Here is a 19907-nt window from a genome sequence, read left to right on the forward strand (position 1 = left end):
ACGGGTGGGGTCCCTAGGGGTGGCCTGCAGAGATCAGGTTTCAGCTCATGTCCCCAGCCTTGCAGCCCCGAAGCCCCACCTGGCACCCCGCTTTGGTCTGGCACCACCCACACCACCATCCCGCCGTGAGCCGGCAGCACCTCCACTGCTGCCTGACAGCACCTTGTCGCCGAAGCCCACCATGTTCCATGCCGCCCCCTGGTGATGAGGGTACGTCATAGCTAGTGGTCGAACTCCCTATTGAACGGCCAGAGGGGACAATTTGCATATTAGGCTTTTATTATATAGGATACTCTAGAAAAATTGCCAACATGGACAATGCCTCTTTCACCCACCTTAGAGGTGGGGACACTGTAGCCTGGGGCACTTGTCAACTCGCCCAAGGCTGCCCAGCTGGTGTTTGCTGATCTGAGAACCTGCCAGTGTGCTCCTTCCTCCCCAGCCGCCCAATCATCCTTATGGTTTGGGAACCTCCCACTTCTTGCAGCCAGACTTCTATCAGGGACAGCAATCTAATGCATTGGCTAGTGCTGGGGCAGCTGTTTCAGGATGTACACAGCGGGGTTCCAAGCCCTATGGACACAGTGCCCTGGTTTAGCCAAAGCAGGTGAGAATGCTCAGAGCAGGGACTGATCCCTTTCTCTGTCTGGGAGGATGCACACCCAAAGGGGAGGGAAGGTGGAGAGCTTGCCACCCAGCCCCCTCTGAGTATTGCCACTTTATTTCTGTATGTATTTGGGTCTATTTCTGTACTTAGTTCCATTGGTCTGATTGGCTTTTTGTGCACTAGTACCAAACTGTTTTAATGACTGAGGACCTATAATCCGCTTTACTATCTGATAGTGCTAGTTCCTCAGAGCTTGCCTCTTGACTAGTGTTATTTTTCCATTTGAATTTTAGGAACAAACAGGTGCTTTAAAAAACACACACACATCCCATTCATTCTATTAGCACGTTTATATGAATTTGTTAACTTTATCATTTCATTTAGAGAATTTAGATCTTTGTGATACCGAGTTTCCCTATCCAAAAATACTCATCTTCCCATTTGACTCAGTTCCCCTATTTGTAAAATGGGAGTCATAATACGAATCTCATAGAGTTAAGTGAGAAAATTCATATGAAGGACGCGAGAGCAGAGTCACCGTGTGGCCTTGCCGCTTCCTAGCGTATGAACTGGGCTTCGTCACGTCGGTTCTCTCCTTTGTGAGCTGGAGATAACGACGGTGTCTCCTCCATCGGACTGTGCGAGGGTCGGACGAGAGGAGGCGTTCCAGGTGCTCAGCGCACGGCCGGGAACACAACTTCCCCAAGAACATTAGCGGCTCGTCCAAACGATGGGCTATCGCCGGGCAAAGTGACTTAACCTTGCGGGGATCCACCTGAGGTCGAGGCCTCCAGGCCGTTCTTCTTTCCAAGAACCTGCCTAATCGTCACCCCTCTCAGTCTCCCCCTGGCGCCCGGGTAAGGAGTCGGATTGGAGCCGCGCCGCCGAGCGTCTGGGTCCACGGCCAGAAGCCAGGAGACCGCCCCCACCCTCGGGGCCACCGCGCTGCCACGTCTCGCGCGTCCCGCCCTCCTTACGGGAGGAGGCGTGGCCACGTCTGGCCCGCCCCCGAGCGCGTGTCGTCACGCCCGAGGCCCGCCCCTCCGCCGCTGGAGGCGCCCGTCAGGCGCCCCGCGGCTGCAGAGCTCCTCGACGCTACGAAGGGGCGGGGCAATCACGCGCCCGGAAGTCCCGGGGGAGGGGTGTGACGTATATCCGGCGAGTAGCTGGCGGTCCCGGGTGCTGCTGGGCTGTGTGCTCAGAGGAGGGTCGAAGCCGCCCGCCGCCGCCGGAGGAGCCTGTTGGGCCGTAAGTCTGGCGGCTGCCTCGAGGGAGGGAGCCGGGCTCGCACAGGTCGGGGCGGACAACTGAAGGGTCGGGGCGGAGGCCGGCGCAGGCGGGGAAGAGGGGGGGGAAGTGACACGCAGGCGGTTCTGTGGGGCCGTGGGACTGGTTCTGGGCGGGGATGGGCCGACTCGGCCGGGTCCGCTCGGTCCCGTGCCTGCCTCTCGGGGTGTCAGGTCGATCGGCATTCAGGTCGGGGGTCTTGCAGCTGCTGGGCGGGGCGGCAGCTTTCTCGTCTGTGCTGTGCGATCTGGTGTACGAAACGGCTTCACGTCTCCCCGTCTCAGAAGAGCCTTGCGTTACAGCCTCGGCGCGGCGGGCCAGAGACCTTGATGGTCCTTGTCCACAGACTCGGGGACCGAGGCCCGCCGGGCTCAGTGCTTTGGCCGAGGCCCCGGAGCGAGCGAGCGTGAGCGCTGGAACCTGTTCTCCTGCCTCCCAGTCCCGGCCCCCCCCCGCCCCCCCCCACATACACTCAGCTCTGTTACCATCTGATGTCTTTATGTCTCCCTCCTGTATCGCCCCTCTGCCTTCATTTCATGGCAAAATTTCTTCACATTTCTTTGGTGTAGATGAATGTTTAGTTCACGATTCTAGCTGAGCGGCCGGGGCTCCTCTAGTGAGCGCGATACCAATTGCCTGTTCGTATTCTCTCTCGCTCTCGTCTTTTCTCCTGACCTGACCTACCTGCTGAGGTGGTGACAGGCTTATGGAGCTTTGCAATGGGTCTGGCCTTGGACTCGGACCCCCTGCAGCCAAGCAGGTCTCTGAGCTACCCCAGATCTGTTTGGAACGGTGTCTCAACGTTGCTCTGAGTATGTGTACAAGTAATGAGTATGTATGGGAAGTGAGGGCTGCATAGACTCTTTATTGGCTAATGGTCAGTCGTCTGCCTTTCCTTTTTTAAATTTATTTGATCAATTAGTCTTGAAATGTGCAAATTTTTTTTAAATTTTTTTCAGTTTTAATTGTAAATGAAATTTGCAAATTTTAGTGTGGGGTACGTTGGCAGTGCTTTTGTTGGTGGTTCAGAGTCCTTAAGTTGTAGAGCACTCTAATTTGCTATAAGATGCCGTAGGTGGTAAAGTGGATCAAGGATAGGTCAGTGCTCGTTAACATGCCATTCAGAAGGTGTGATGCATTGCACGGAGGAAAACTTTAGAAGATTACCCGGAGTGTAATTGGTGGGCTAAGGAAGTTTGATTTTTTTAAAAGCATTTTGTGATTTCAGTTTGAATTTTATGTGATATTAACAGGAAGAGCGGTGACTTTGGCATTAAAAGAGGAAGGTTTAAGTTCTGGTGCTGTTACTTTTTCAGCTGAGCAGCCTTTGTTGAACCAGCTAACCTTGGAGTGTCCGCATCCTCATGGTGTGAAGTGAGGCCAAGGATTCCTGCCCAGTAGGATTGGTGTGAGGTTGAAATGAGATGGACTAGTATGTGCAGGCATTGCATAAACTATACAGCTACTCACAGAGGGATGCAGACCCTACTAGTAAGATCTCAAGAATGGAGTTGCCATGAAATTAGAGGAGTAACGCAACACAATGCTTTGTGTCCAATAGGTTTTTTTTTTTCTTTTAATATCACCCAAAGGGTGTCTTCACTTTCCATAGATCATTCTGATGGGAAGAATTATAGGACTTTTAAAGCAGGGTATGTCGAGGGAAAATGAATTGGAAAATGAAAGTAGTTCATTTAAAATGAAAAATTCCTTAAGAAGGGGTTTTCCCCTTGTCACCTTCTGAGAATTCATTTAGTTGGGAGTTCTATAGAAAATGATGTGGTAAGACTTTACAGAGTTTGTAAAGTACTGGCTGTAAACCAGTGTGGTACAAATGACCGCACGCGCTGGGTTGTAAAGGAGTGATCCGAGTGGAAGGGACCTAAGGAGAGGTGCTTTCCGAAGGCCACCTGCGCTTCTCCAAGCGGTGGACAGACAGTAGGGGAGGACGCCTGTTTGTGGGGTGGCAGCGGCGCGGCGCATTGTTCTTTACTGACCACAGTGCAAAGTTAAGCACGGGATCTTTGTGTGTTAAGTCACTGGACTTCTTAACGTGCAGGACAAGTTTCCAGACACAACTGTCACTTAACCTGCTAAATTTGTTCTTTCTGCCAAAATATATATTGATGTTACTGAAAGGGGAAAAACCTTAGTATCTTTTTATATTTAGTTTTTGCCTTCAGTCTCCACCCTGACTCACTCGCACCCTTCATTTGGCCATTTATGTCCAGAGCCATAGAAAATAAGCATTAAGCAGTCCCTACAGTTTATAGGTGAAGTCGCGGCTTCATTTTAAAACAAACACAAAAACCAGTAACTGTATGAAAAAGAAAATTAACACACATTATCTCAATTTTTCAATTTCTTCATCTAGCATTCTTTGAAGAATATAGATAGGGGTTTTTTTTTTAATTGTGCTTTTTTTTTTTAGAAATATTTTTTTAATTGATTTCAGAGAGGAAGGGAGAGGGAGAGAGATAGAAACATCAATGATGAGAGAGAATCATTGATTGGCCATGTCATGCACACCCCCTACTGGGGATGGAGTCTACAGGCTGACGCTCTATCCACTGAACCAAACCGTCTAGGGCTATTGATAGGTTTTTATGAGTAACCCTTTTACAAGTTAGCAGTAAATGAAATAAAATAAAATTTCATGAAAGTGTTATTTGAAAGCAGTTAGTCACAGCTAGTATAAAGCCTTGTGTTCACATGCTTTTGATGATGGACAGGAGTGAAAATGGGGAATCTTTCTCTTTACCAAATCTGTGATATTGAGGCAAAAGTTCAGTGTGACCAGGAAATGCTGACTAGGGAGAAACCTTAACACCTACCATTGACTCTAGGTCAGGGGTGGGCAAACTTTTGACTCGAGGGCCACAATAGGTTCTTAAACTGGACCGGAGGGCCGGAACAAAGGCATGGATGGAGTGTTTATGTGAACTAATATAAATTCAAAGTAAACATCATTACATAAAAGGGTACGGTCTTTTTTTTCAATAGTTTTATTCATTTCAAACGGGCCGGATCCGGCGGGGCCGTAGTTTGCCCACGGCTGCTCTAGGTCCTCTTAACTTCACTCTGAGGTCCTTTTGCTTATTACCAATGTATGTAGACCTTCTTGTAACTTTGTCTAGGCCTATGAGAAACAGTAGAAAAAGTGATGTTAATATCAGTACTAATTAAGATATGTTCTTGGCTGGGAACCTACCACAATGTCCTCAATGAGTATTCTCATTTTAGGAAAATCCATACTTACACTCTTCTTACTGCTACATGGCTCTCCAAAATAGTGGTATTTCTTCTAAGTTGAGACACTTATTTGCAAGAGAGGCTAAACAAATACTGTTTAAGAAGAGATAGCGAAAAGAAAATGAAATCAAGATAAAAAACCCCAAACAAACAAAAAAGAGATAGCATTGATAAATGCAGCAGGGCAAATTGTGACTGTTTTGTTTGTGTATGTGTGTTTAAGAAATTAAAAAAAAATTATTGATTGATTTGAGAGAGAGAGTTGTTCTACTTACTTATGCATTCATTGGTTGCTTCTTATATGTGCCCTGACAGGGGATCAAACCTTCAACCGTGGCATATTGGGATGATGCTCTAACCAACTGAACTCCTGGCCAGGGCCCTGACTATGTTTTTTAGAGCAGTTTACAAGGATGGGTTAATATGCTTTTCATTCTGGTTAATATGCCCTTCCCCCCCCCCCCCCCCCTCATTTTCTACTTAATGAATTGATGTCAAGTTTTGATACAGATAATTGATGGGACTGATTTCCTGCAGGTTTTGTTAACTGGTAGACAGCAATGGTGTACCTAGGGAATAGGAATGAGCAGCTTCCTGGAGGAGTGAGTAACACTAAAAGAGGAAAGTATATTGTACTAGTAGGTTGAAAACTGTTAGAAAATCAGGAGTTTATGCAGATTTGAAGACCCCAGAGCAAGCATGTCAAACTCAAAGGCTAACGGGCCAAATAAGGTTAAGTTTATGTGGGCTGCCAAAAAACAAAAGCTTCAATTTTCATAGAAACGTAGGTTTGTTTCAATAGAGACATGCTGAATTCAAAGGGGTGAAATAAATGACTAATTGTTAAAATAAACTAATAGAACATTTTAATAAAAATTAATTTTTTTTGAACATTGACTTACCAGACACTGAATAACTGCACAAATTAATAAATGTAATGCAAATAAGCCTATTTTTTTGTTCTCCGACAGCAAAATATTATCTGTTGCGCACACCAAACAAGTCACTACAGACTAATGAAGTGGCAGTTGGCTGCTAAAATATTTGCTGCTGGTCTTAGTGGAAAGAAATGGTGCACCTGGAAATGAATGCAACACGATTATAGAAATCAGTCATTAGTGAACATTGTAGTTCGTTATTAATAATTATGTATAACAGGATATTATAAAAATTAAGTTACAAAATTTTTATTAAGACGCTTCTTACATATGGTTATATTGAGTGGGCACAAAAATATTCGTTGTGGGCCGCGAGATTTATGTGCTTGCTGTAGGGACTTCCCTCCAGGGTGTAAAATCCTTTCTTTTCTTTTGGGACTGTAAATATGCATCAGGGCCAGGGAATAAGAGTTAACTTCTCCAAAACTATATGGCATTCAGAAAGCTAATGTTTGCTGTTTTCATATTTTATACAGGTAGTAAGCATTAATAATGTCTTTCATCTTTGAGTGGATCTACAATGGCTTCAGCAGTGTGCTCCAGTTCCTAGGTAAAGCCAATTTCCTTGAAATATATCATAGGTTTCAAACTTTCTGCATTTCCTCCAGCAATTTAAGTACAAGCAGCCTTTCATATGTAGAGAACAAAATGTTAAAGTTTTTTTTTTCTCTCTTTTAGGACTCTACAAGAAATCTGGGAAACTTGTATTCTTGGGTTTGGACAATGCAGGCAAAACCACTCTTCTACACATGCTCAAAGATGACAGATTGGGCCAACATGTTCCAACATTACATCCGAGTAGGTTTGAAAATACCAGATGACCTTTTGATATTTAAAGGTCAATATCAAGGTTGGAGGATGAATCCCCAATTGAAGTAGTTCTTCCTTCTTTATTAAAAACATGTTATTGAGAGAGAGGAAGGGAGAAGGATAAAGAGATAGAAACATCAGTGAGAGAGAATCATTGATCGGCTGCCTTCTGCACACCCCCTACTGGGCATGTGCCTTGACCGAGAATCGAGCTGGTGACCTCTTGGTTCCTGGATTGACATTCAACCACTTAGCCACACCGGCTGGGCAGTGTAGTTATTTTCTTAACTGAGATCCCAAAAGACAGCTCACTTGAAAAAAAATTCCCTATAGGACACATTCAGCTCACATACTTTATAGATCTGAACCTCTGGAACTTGGTCACTCTCTATTCCCACTGGTCCTATAATGGGACACATCTCTCATATCTACTTCTAAGCAGTAGGAGACACATTGGAGAAAAAGAAACTTGACTTCTAAAACTAATTTAAGAATGTTTTCACACTTGTATTCTTTTCTTTACAAGGTGAAAGCTTTATTAAGTTCTGCTTTTGTATTGGCTTATAATACTCATAGCTGGGCCTTGTGTGGATGGAGAAGTTTGTTTATTTCTTCTCTTTTGATAATTTTTCAGCATCAGAAGAGCTGACAATTGCTGGAATGACTTTTACAACTTTTGACCTTGGTGGGCATGAGCAAGGTAAGAAATGATTCACTGAAAAGATGGTATTGACTTATGGTTCATTTTGTTCCCATCTTTTTTTAAAAGCAGTTTGTCATTTTTACCTTTTAAATTGCTTGCATTTAGGATTGGAATCTTATTACTTTAATGAAGTTGGTTTATTCCCTTATTATTTTTAAGTAATTTCCAAATTGTGAAAAGTTTCAAAAATAGAGAACTCCACTGCTTTATACCTTTTGTCCAGATTTATTTGTCTCCCCCTCTATATAATACATATTAATACTTACTTTTCTTTAGCCGTTTGTGAGTCCATCAAGGTCTTTTTGTTGTTATTGTTAATCTTCACCTGAGGTTATTTTTCTATTGATTTTTAGAGAGAGTGGAAGGAACCGGGGGGGGGGGGGGGGGGGGCAGGTAGAAACATCGATTGGTTGCCTCTTGCATGGGTTTTATTCCTGATCAAGGGCATGTACCTGGGTTGCAGGTTTGATCCTTGGCCTCTGTCTGGGTGTGTGTGAGAGGCAACCATGTGATGTTCTCTCCCCCCCCCCCCCCCCCCGCACTTTCTCTCCCTTTCTCTCTCTTTCTGCCCCTCCCTCCCTCTCTCCCACACTTTCTAAAAAGCAATGAAAAAATATCCTGCCCTAACCAGTTTGGCTCAGTGGATAGAGCGTCGGCCTGCGGACTGAAGGGTCCTAGGTTTGATTCCGGTCAAGGGCATGTAATTTGGTTGTGGGCACATCCCCAGTGGGGGGTGTGCAGGAGGCAGCTGATCCATGTTTCTTTCTCATTGATGTTTCTAACTCTCTATCCCTCACCCTTCCTCCCTGTAAAAAATCAATAAAATATATTTTTTTAAAAAATCCTTGGGTGAGGATTAACCAAAACAGATAAATAAATAGAACATTGGTAACTTTAATTGTTCAGCCAAAAAATATTAGCCAAAAGGCTGGGAAGCGATCCAAATAATTTTATAGTCAGTGATTTCGTTAGCATATAATTACATGTATTTTATTTATTTATTATATGCTACCAAGTCATATATGTAGTATGGTCACAATCATATAAAATAGCAGTGTATGTGTTTTGATGGAGGATTATAGATTATCTTGGTTTTGTTTTTTGGTTTGTGTTTTTTTTGGTTAATCATTACCTGAGGATATTTTTTTCCCCATTGGTTTTTAGAGAGAGTGGCAGGAAGGGAGGGGGAGAGAGAGAGAAAAAAACCCCACATCTGTGTGAGAGAGAGACATCCATCAGTTACCTCTTGCATACGCCTCAACCCAGGCTGGAATTGGGCTGTAACCCAGGTACATGCCCTTGACTGGGAATCAAACTCAGACCAACGTGCAGACCAACACACTAACCACTGAGCACCGGCCAGGGCTTTTTCCCCCTACAATGAGCTTGTATTACTTTCATTTGGGTTTGAAGGGGTATATGGTATATTTTCTGCTTCTTTTTAAAAAGATTTGTAACTGTTTACAAATTTAAATTCTGAGGTAATAGTTATAAGCTGAACTGAGGCCATTTAGAGAATGCAGAACAGTAGGTGCTTTTAGACACCTGAAGTGGGAATTGTGTATTATTTGGTGTGATAATTTAGCTTTCAGGTTTTGATAGAGTAAGAAGGGAAATAATGTTCATGTACATAGGTCTGTTTGAGGAAAATTTACTTAACGGAAACAGTTTTTTATAATAACCTAGCCACTATTATACAGAAGTTACTAAAATACGGTACATTTGGAAGTTTCCTTTATATATATGTAACCTAGAAATCTAACTATTATAAAAGTAGTCTAGACTTAATGTAACAAATTTAGTATACAATCAGCATACACATATGGAAAGTAAAAGTGAAAGCTTCCCCAAACTTCTTCCCAGCCCCTCTTCCGAGGCGACCATAATTAACTGATGTAGAGATTCTTTTTTAGTTATCCCATTGAAAGAACCAGAAATGAATGGCTTAGAATAATGACAATATAATTAAAGCATTGCTTCCTAAACCATTATCGCTTCATATCATAAGCAAGTAAAAAGAAATTATAAGCACCCTGGGTTGAATAGGGGAGACCGAGGTGATTGGCCTGGAAACTTGAACCACCTGTCAGCCCAGTCTCCCTGAGGGCTGAGCGGATGAGTGTGTCACTACACTTACACATCAGTTGGTTAGGAACTAACTTGAGACTGAAGTTATATGGACAAGTAATTGGCATTATGATATTTTAACTCAGAGGCTGCAAACGAAAATGGCTCCAGGGGCAAGGAAGGTGATTTAAGTGAGTGAAGTGAACTTGGTGTAAGACAGTAAGGAATGGTAGGAACTTTGACAAACTCAACAGCCCAGACCTTATCCAAAGGGGCATTGGGTAGGTGGGCATGGGGTTGCCAGATGTTGCAGTTTTGGAGAAAATTATGCAAAAACCCCTAGTTTTTGACTTTTAAAATCATTTAGTTCATGGACTATCAGTTTGTACCTTCTGTTCTGACTTTTAATAATGGCTAGAGTTGGAAAATCATATAGAGTTTAATGCTATTGAAACCTGGCCAAGATATGACCATTTCATAGATCATTAGATTATTCATTTTCAAAATGGATATTTTTTATTGATGCAACTATGAACTTTGTCTTTTTAGCACGTCGGGTTTGGAAAAATTATCTCCCAGCAATTAATGGGATTGTCTTTCTGGTGGATTGTGCAGATCATCCTCGCCTCATGGAATCCAAAGTTGAACTTAATGTATGTTGATATTTTTTTCCTCTCGTGGCCTGTATTTCTTTTAAGGAATACAGCTCAGTAGTGCCTATACTTAAACTTTCCAGTTAACATTTGATAAAGGTCCTAGTTAGGAAAGAAAGTGTTTTAAAATCTACAACATTGCTTTTCAATGTCCTAAGGACACTCAGCTTGCACTTGAGTAAATTAATTTTGTTTATATCTCTCATAGGGTGACTCTATGTCCAATTTGCTCAGGACACTCCCCAGTGTATGCCTGTTGTCTCATCATAATTAATGCCTTTCCCTTTCACATGCTACATATGGTCACTCTTTATGAAGTATTGGCATAGTGATACCTTAAAAGGGATTAGCATTAGTTCTTTACATTTTGAGTCTGCCTTCTCAGGTTGTGCCTGCCCACCTTTGCACCGAATGACTTGCCAGACGTAATAGCCTGTTCTCAGTCTTCAGTTTTGGTAACGTGCAGGGTTTGATACTATTAAGGACTCACTTCAAGTTTTCTCCTTTCTCAATATTGCATTTTCTTGGCTTGACAATTTCTATAATGTTGCCTTCTTTGCCCTGTGCCTCTTCTTTCTCTTTGATTTAGAACTGTCCCTTTGCATTCTTGTTCCTGGCAATTTGAACATGTCTCAAGTTTATTTTTAAGTACGTTTCTCGAATCTATACTCCTGTGTCATGTAGAACTGCCTACGGGGCAGTCCTTCCCTTACTTGACTCCTTGGCACTGCCATTCTCTCTTTTTAAACTCCTCTTTACATTCTTGGTTTTTTCCCAGGGTCTAGACTTGCTTCTAGGCTGTTCCGGGCTACTCCCATTCCTTCATTTGCTACAGTGACTCCCAGATGGATATCTTTGGACTATACCTCTCTTGATCTCCAGCCTCATACATAATGCTGCCTATTAGACAACTCATCCTACCAGTTCTGTTCTGAAATGGAACTGTTGATCTTCCTCCCCATCTATCTGGACATGTAGTCCAGAACCCTGTGAATTACTGTAGATTTCACCACCATCCTGCCATATACTGTAATAATGCTAGAAGGAACTTTCTCAAGACTTATCATTGCCTTACTTAATATCCATTAATAGATCTCTATCTTCAAAACAAAATCTACAAATCTGCATAGCATATAAACTCTTTCAAGAGCATGCTTCTGTTTATTTCACTAGCTACTTTTCTGTTGCTTACCTTGAACTACATCTCAAACAATTTGCCCTTTCTCGAGAATACAGAAGTGGCTATCCTGCCTGCTTTCTCACCTGACCCCCTACCTCCTTTTGCTGGTAAATTTGAAAATGTCCTTGAAGAGCATTCAGAGTTCAGGCATGACCACTTCTAGGAATTCTTCTTTTACTTCTCAGATTATTAGACTCTCCATCTCATTAGTGTCTGTTTTTTTTTTTTTTTTTTAATTGGTCTTTCCCACCAGACTTTGAACTTAAATGGTAGGCACCTTGTCTTACTTCTTTGCACCTAGCAAAACATCGGACACATAGGCACTTTGTTAGCATGAATTAATGACTTCCTTACTCTGATTTTGTCATTTCCTGGAACTTAAATGGTCAAAGCATGTTCACATTTATCCATTTAACTCTAGTCTTTCCTAGCTTTTCCTTTCAGTAAGAACTAGACTCTCAGTGTAATGCTGTGATTTATAAGAAATGTATTTTTATCATCTGAATGATCAAATATGTTTCTCATATATATTTGACCTTTATCCATAGTTCCTGGCATACAGTTCCTGGAATTTTCTAAGTGAGGGGAGCCACATAGATATCTTCAGTTATGTTAATGAGGTAGATTTTAGACCTCACCGATGGATGAGGCTGGTTGCCAGGAGACCCAACCAGTCAGAGGTGGGAACTTTCAGCCCCAGCTCCTGACCCCCAGGGAGGAGAGAGGGGCTGGAGGATGAATCATTTGCTAGTGGCCAGGGATTTAATCAATCATGACTATGTAATAAAGCCTCTCTAAAAACCCAGAGAGCTTCTGGGTTGGTGAACACTTGGAGATTTGGGGAGAGTGGTATACCTGGCGAGGACGTGGATGTTCCATGTCCTTTCCCCATACCTTACCCTGTGCATCTCTTTTATCTGGCCTTTTATAGTCAACCAATAATCCAGTAAGTAACGTGGTTCTCTGAGTTCTGTGAGTCATTTCTAACAAATTAAACCCAAAGAGGGGGGTTATGGGAACCTCTGATTTATATCCAGTTGGTCAGTACAAGTGATAACCTGGACTTGCTACTGGTGTCTGAAGAGGTGTGGGAGTCTTGCAGGACTGAACCCTTAACTTGTGAAATCTGATGCTTATCTCCAGGTAGATAGTGTAGAATTGAGTTGAATTGTAGGACAACCAGCTGGTGTACTGAGAATTGTGTGTTAAGCAAGTCTAATAAATGATGTCCCCTCACATTGCACTAGATACAAGACCCGTCACCCATTCTTGAAATCTCTTCCAGCTTTGACCCTTCTTTTGTCTGTTATCATTTAAACTTCAGTCTCTTTACCGCTTTACTCCAAAATTCCTGCTGCACTATTCATTATATGCTGCCACCTTAGGCTAGATCATTATCTCTTACCTAAGCTCTACGGGTAGATACTGTTTGTGAATGCATTGCACTAAAAGTATATAGATTCTCTCTGTAACTTCTGGATTTGGGGTCTTTAGAGTCTACTGCAATTAACCTCTCAGACTGGCACCATAATATTGGCTATCCCTTGCCATCCTGTTTACTCTGTCACTGCATGTCAACATAAATGTGTTAATCCAGCCAGATGCTACTCCATAAAGCTTCCTGAGTTCTTTTCCTACTGTAAAGCCATTGCTTATATTCTCCTTCCTCTTTTTCACCTATTCTAGTCCTGTCCCTCCTTCACTGAGCCAAACCAGCTAGGGCTCCTGTCCCTCCTTCAGAGCCTAGTTTAGGTTCTACATCCTTGCTAAGACTTTCCTCAAGCCCACATCAGCATTTTATTTCCCTGAATGCCTTCCAGTATTTATAGTCTGTCCCCATTTGTTGTGACACTTAACCATGCACTTGCCTTGCTTTGTTGACAGATGTGTGAACATAGAGTGAGGATTTCTTGGGTAGGGGGCCGTGTCTTACCCTCCCTTTTGTATCCGTCAGTGCATTTTGCACACACTGGGCACTCAGTGAATACTGGGAGTTCCTGTTGTCATTTTAGAGCCTCGATAGCCAGAGCATTCATGCTTCTAGGACTGCTCAGTGGATAGCCCAAGGATGGTCTGTGCGTGAGTGACTTAACTCAGAGCTACGGTTGGGGCAGTTCTTGTAAACAGACACAGCCTTAAGTTGCCATTGTTTTGAAGCCATTGGGGGATTTTTGCCTAATGTCAAAGTATTTTTAGGGGCTTTTTACCTAATATTAAGAGTGTTGTAGATAATGTCCAGAATAAACTTTGAGTTAATCACTCAAGTGTAAAGATGATTAGATTTTCACTTTACATTTACTGCCTTTTAGACAAATGAAAGTCAAAGTGATTTTCATTATCTGGTGGCTTTTCTGGATCCTCACTCTTTTTTATCTTGTCTTCAGGCTTTAATGACTGATGAAACAATATCCAATGTGCCAATCCTTATCTTGGGTAACAAAATTGACAGAGCAGATGCAATTAGTGAAGAAAAACTCCGTGAGATATTTGGGCTTTATGGACAGACCACAGGGAAGGTAAGAGAAAAATCTTTAGAGGACATAGAAGGGGAATTCACCGCTTTGCTATCTAGAATTTACTTGTTCTAAAGTTTAACGGGGCTTAGGATTTGTTGCATTACAGGTAATTTGTAGACTATGAAGGCTGGAACATGTTCTTTTTTAAAAAAAAACTATTTTCTAATGTGATACATGAGAATGAAGGAAATGGTGCAAATGGCAAACTTAATATTTTAAGAATTTTTTAAAAATATATATTTTATTGATTTTTTTACACAGAGGAAGGGAGAGGGATAGAGAGTTAGAAACATCGATCAGCTGCCTCCTGCACACTCCCTACTGGGGATGTGCCCGCAACCAAGGTACATGCCCTTGACCGGAATCGAACCTGGGGCCCTTGAGTCCACAGGCTGACGCTCTATCCACGGAGCCAAACCGGTAGGGCAAGAATTTTTTTACTCTCTTTCAAATTCAATTTTTAGAAATCTCATTTGGAAGAACCTTTTAAAGCCAGAAATAAATTTTTTTTTAACTGGAGATTTCAGGTTATGAAGAAGAGTGTTCATTTATCTGTATCACTTTCTAAGCGTTGAATTCAAAGCACTGGATTCTTGGACTGTTTTCCCCATTCTGAAGATGGAGCTCTGACAGTGGTTTGTTCAGGTTCTCAAAGCAAGTCAGTAATAAAAGCGGGAGCAGGACCCAAGTCTAGATCAGTAGATCATGTTGTCTCCAGTTAAAAGAAGAAAAGTATGCCTGAGAGAGAAAATTTAAATCAACTATAATTAAGCATGAATCCTGTCCTTTTCATCTCAGGATTTTGGCATATTTAACATTTAAATTTTTGTTTTCTAGAATCTGTAGTGATATTTTACTTTTTTAGATGGTTCTTTTGCCCCTTGGTTACCTATTTCTTTCCAGAAATGCTTTCTCTTAATTTGTTTAGTTTCCCTCTCTTGCATGAGAATTACATACACGAATTCTTAATTTCTTCAGTATAACTTGTTATTAGTGTATCTTTCTGAATGTTTGCATTAATGAGAATATTTCTAAAAAGTCCCAGACTTCTTTTGTCCATCAAAGAGCATGCTGGTTCTGTGGGTCCCAGTGGCCTTTTTCTTGGTTTGCTGCCATAGCTGGCCAGTGAATGTTGGTGTGTTCAAAGCAGATGCACTTCTTAGGGAGAGGCGGGGAGTAGGACTGTGCTGCTTCCTCTATCCTGAAAGTATGAAGCCCTGGGGAAGTCATTCGTATGGCTTGGACCACACTTTTTAAAATAATCCCTCCTTAGAGTTGCTTTTGAGGAATGGGGAAAGTGATTTTTGTGATCACCCTTTCAAACTTTGCACCAGGAAGGTGCTAACAGGCCTTTCTTGACTTTGCCTCCCTTAGGGAAATGTGACCCTGAAGGAGCTGAACGCCCGCCCCATGGAAGTGTTCATGTGCAGTGTGCTCAAGAGGCAAGGCTACGGCGAGGGCTTCCGCTGGCTCTCCCAGTACATTGACTGATGTATGGACAGTGAAAATAAAAGAGTTTTACTTCTCTGGACTGATCCTATTCACAGCCTCCTCATGAACTTTTCTAATAGAACAAGGAAAGCTCTCCACAACCATGTCTGGCGTTGAGAAGCCAAGAGTCTCTGTCAGCTCTCTCTTCTCCCAGTGGTGACATGTGCTCTTCACACTGTCGGGAGGTCACGCTGCCCCATGTGCTGGTGCAGGTCAGCATCCCAGGACTTGGAAGCTGGCAGGATTTGCCGGGAAAAGCTGTGCGCCATCATGGGGCACCTGAACAGAAAAACACGTCTCACCACTGAGGTTGATTTCAAAAGAAAGCAATTCTATTTTTTAAAGAAAGTGTTGTTTATGTAATTGGTTTCCCTTCTAACTTTTTGAGTTTACAATTTACTTGGTCCAGAGTTTTCTATTCCTTTTTTTTTTTTTTTTTTTTAAATCTAGTGAATGGCATTTAGATACTTCCTAAAATTATACAGAGGTACATGTTGGAGGCCAGAGCTCAGTCAAGTGAACTCACTGCTGTTGAGTTAGCAGTTGGTGGAAGAAGCTCCCCTGCCTAACTGCCTGGAGTAGGTGGCATCACCTTGTGCACAGCGAACCGGGAAAGGGCAGGCCTGGCCGCGCAGTTGCAGGTTCCCACTGTGGCAAGCTGGGGCTCTTCGGCCTCACAGAGTGCATGGCAGATTGTTCACTGCAGGGGAGGTCATTATACAGTGGGTCATTGTTATTATCATTACCTATAAAGTTACAAATTTCAGCCAGTCTCTGCTTGGAATTGTGGTTTCATTTCTCTTTGTAGCACTTTATTTTTCCCTCAGTTATAGCAAGTGACTTTTGCCTCAAAATAGAGTTGAGACCATCTCCCATGTTGTCCTGTACTGCAAGTGTGTCGGTTACTTTTGCACAGATTTTAGGGGAATTTTTCCGAATAGGAGAGTCACACAGGACACAGGTAACAGCTTAAGGGCTCTTAATTTTGTGATTTGAGAACTTGAAAATCTGGTATTGTAGCATTTGGTTGAATCTGGGAAGGATTTACTCAGTGGACTATAAATTTCCCACTTGCAGCATTTGGTCTCTGGACTTTTCATGAGCTTTTTTTTCTTTTAAATCAGTTACCAATTCTTTTGGTGTTTAAGGATGTTTAAAGGTTAACATCTTTTCCAGAATTTTATTTTTATGACATTGCCTTTCTCCATTCCAGGAATAAGCTGGGGAAACTTGAATTCAAGAACTTCGTGTAGAGCTTTCCCTTTTGAGCCAGCATCACCTATTGTCAGCAAACACTCTGTACAGAAGCCGCCACATCCCCAGCAGTGTGATGAGGAGGGTGTTTATAGCTTTCCATTTCTTAATGCCATGGGTGAAATTGGGTTTTCTTGATCTTAACCAATTTTCTACCCTTGCAGTAAAAGATGACAGGATGGGAGGTGGTCTTAAAATGGGAGAATATCTTCATTCATTTTTCCTTTAATGAAAAGTTAGAGGTAGTTTCCTCAAAATTGAAAAATTGTGGTGATGCCGATATGCAGATGATTGAATTCAGAGGATTCTTGCTTACAATAAGAGGGTAGGGAAAGTGTGGATAACGTATTTTTGGGGTGAGAGAGTATTGTTCTTTAGTTGGATTTCTTGTTAACGATGTCTTCAATACTATTAGGAGAGCATACTTTTTCACTGCCAGGTACCAAATGCGGAGGCTCAGTGGAGTATAAGTCTGGAATGAGCATGACTTTCGTTTATGAGCAAGCATAGCTGGATTAAGACAGTTGTTGGTTTGGAAAGGGGTTAAAGCCTTAAGTGAACAAATCTAGCTAATGGTGAATTAACTTGCATACTTTTAATTTACTTTGGCTAAAGGTAATCTATCCTCCATCCAGAGACATGAGAGTATGATCGCTTCAGTGTTAGTTTTCTTGTTTTTTTTCTTTCCCCCTACTCACTTTGTAGCAAGCTAGAAAACTGGATTCTGTGCAGGGCGGCTCTTGGTGAAAGTGGTTTATTTTGGCCACTGGAGAAAGGGGGGGTCGAAAAGCCAAGTGTCACCCGTCTGTGTGTTGCCCCACATACAACACTGTTTCTGTAGTAACAGCAGAAGCAGCTGTGAGGAGCTTGGCTCTAACAGTGAGGATCTGAGCTTTGGGCAGGAACTCCCATGAATTGAGACTTCATTCTGTTTTATCAGAGCGCATATAGGTCCTATTTCAGGAAAAGTAAAGCAGTCATTTACAAAAGAAAGTCAGTCTGTATCCTAAGCATTTTAATAAAAAGTTAAAGCAAACTTGCTGTCTTTTTTTTTTTTTTTTGCAGTGGTTTTGAGTTGGAACATTTAACAATATTTGTGCTGGGGAAAGCAAAGTTCTTTCCTCCTGGTGGGAAGAAATTTATACAATGGGTGTGAGAGACTTAAATTTTGCTATGGCGGGGGGGGGGGGGGGAGGCTAAGCCAGTTTACACATTCCACTGGAAGTAATGAATTTAGTACTGTTTGAGAGCCTTGGAACATGTGGTGGTCCCAGAATTGGTGGTAATCTTTGAGACAGAATAGATAGGGCAGACTTTTGAACAAAATCTTGTATTAATATGCTAGCAAGGACTGGATCCATCTTTAGCTGGTGTTTCATCATTTTATAAAAAATTGGGAAGATCCAGTTGAATGCTACATTTGGCAAAATAGAAAAAATGAAACCTTGTGCATTTACTAGGCTTGTAGAATGACCTGCTTTTAGAAACCCAGATGAGATTCTAAAACTAACGTGCCAGTATGAATATAATGGGAAACAAAATGCAACAGGTTCTTAAAAAAAAAAAAATACTGATTTCAGAGAGGAAGGGAGAGGGGGGGAGAGAGAGAAACACCAATGATGAGAGAGAAGCATTGACCAGCTGCCTCCTGCATGCCCCACATGGGATGGAGCCCGCAACCCAGGTATGTGCCCTGACTGGGAATCTAACCATGACCTCCTGGTTCAAGGGTCGACATTCAACCACTGAGCCATGCTGGTTGGGCTCAACAGGTTCTTTTTGACCAAGTATTCAAATGGGAGGCATCCTGCGATTGAAACTGATATCCATGTTCCTATGATAGGAGGCCATGGGTTCTATGTTCATGTGCATTTGTGTTGTTTGAGATGGAGCGGAACATGAGAAGTAAAGGCTGAGTCAGTGAGCCCAATACCCGAGGGCTCTCACCTTGACTGTTGGCTGTGACTTGGGACTCTAATGTGCCATCAACAGAAAAACTGTCAGAACATGCTGGAGGCTTGAGAGACGAAGAATCACTGGACGAGAGAGAGAGAGAGACTTAATTGCTAGGAAGTTGGGACAGCTGAGAGATTGTGTTGCACTCAAGCATGTGTGTCACAGAACCAAAAAGAAAAGATGCTGATTTCAATCCTGCCTTATACTAAAATGGATCATCGTTCCCCGTTCTCAAAACAGCTTTGTTACTGGGAACACTGAGCATTACCCCGTGTTACTAGTTTTATTCAAAAATTTGAGACAAATGTATTTTAGTAATTGAATACTTTTCATTAATGCTAACAAATATGTCCTGAAATAAACATTAAAATGTGTATTTTAGAGATACGGTGATAAATGTCTAGCTTGTGGCTGCTTTGGGGATATCCTGAACCTTTTCCCCACAAACATACGCATGTTCCTTATCCTCAAAGATATTTCTTTGGAAAAGAAGGGATATTTTGTGTTTGCTTAGATCAAAGATGACAAACTATGCCTCCTGGGCTAAATCCGGCTTTCTGCCTATTTTTGGTCTATGAAGGAAAAATAGAATGTTATTTTGTGACGTGAAAATTATATGAAACTCAAATTTTAGTGGCCATAAGGTTTGTTGGGACACAGACATCCGTTCCTTTGGGTTTTGCATGCTAGGACCGCAGAGCTGAGTATTTGAGACAATGTATGGCCCACAAAAACTGAACTGCACTCTGGCTCCTTATAGAAAAGCCATTTGGCCCCTGACCTACATAAATTCTAGGGGTTATGTGAAATGTGCATACTGTAAAATATAGGCTTATACAATTAAAATTTTTTACTTCAGCCAGTGTTCATAGTCCATTTTAAAGGGCACTTTATTTGTAGCAAATTCAGCTTTCATGGGATTTGTAGTGTTGGGCTTTGTCATCAAAAGACACAAGATGTGCCCAGGCAGTTTGGCTCAGTGGTTGAGCGTTGACCTATCAATCAGGTCAGGGTTTGATTCCCAGTCAGGGCACATGCCCGGGTTGCCGGCTCAATCCCCAGTGTGGGGCATGCAGGAGGCAGCTGATCAGTGATTCTCATCATTGATGTTTCTCCCTTCCTCTCTAAAATAAACAAAACATTTTTTAAAAGACCCGATGTGCAATATTGTGAGCCCCATGCCCCCTAGTGGA

The 19907-nt window shown here is 42.3% G+C and overlaps 1 protein-coding gene across 2 annotated transcripts; it reads left to right on the forward strand.

The window, feature by feature from the left end:
- The first annotated feature begins 1740 nt into the window (after positions 1-1740).
- Positions 1741-17794, forward strand: SAR1A (secretion associated Ras related GTPase 1A). Of its 2 annotated transcripts, XM_081104869.1 has the most exons (7): positions 1741-1855; positions 6561-6634; positions 6763-6882; positions 7529-7594; positions 10214-10317; positions 13882-14013; positions 15388-17794. In XM_081104869.1, exons 2-7 carry the CDS (start codon positions 6577-6579, stop codon positions 15502-15504), a joined length of 597 nt encoding a protein of 198 aa, XP_080960995.1. In that variant the 5' UTR covers positions 1741-1855; positions 6561-6576; the 3' UTR covers positions 15505-17794. The 2 variants fall into 2 exon arrangements, with proteins under 2 accessions (XP_080960995.1, XP_080960996.1); XM_081104870.1 differs by lacking the exon at positions 13882-14013 and having other exon boundaries at positions 1747-1855.
- The last annotated feature ends 2113 nt before the right edge of the window (positions 17795-19907 follow it).

Source organism: Myotis nattereri (assembly GCF_964212035.1).
Source record: "Myotis nattereri genome assembly, chromosome: 13".
In the NCBI taxonomy this organism is placed as follows: domain Eukaryota; kingdom Metazoa; phylum Chordata; class Mammalia; order Chiroptera; family Vespertilionidae; genus Myotis; species Myotis nattereri.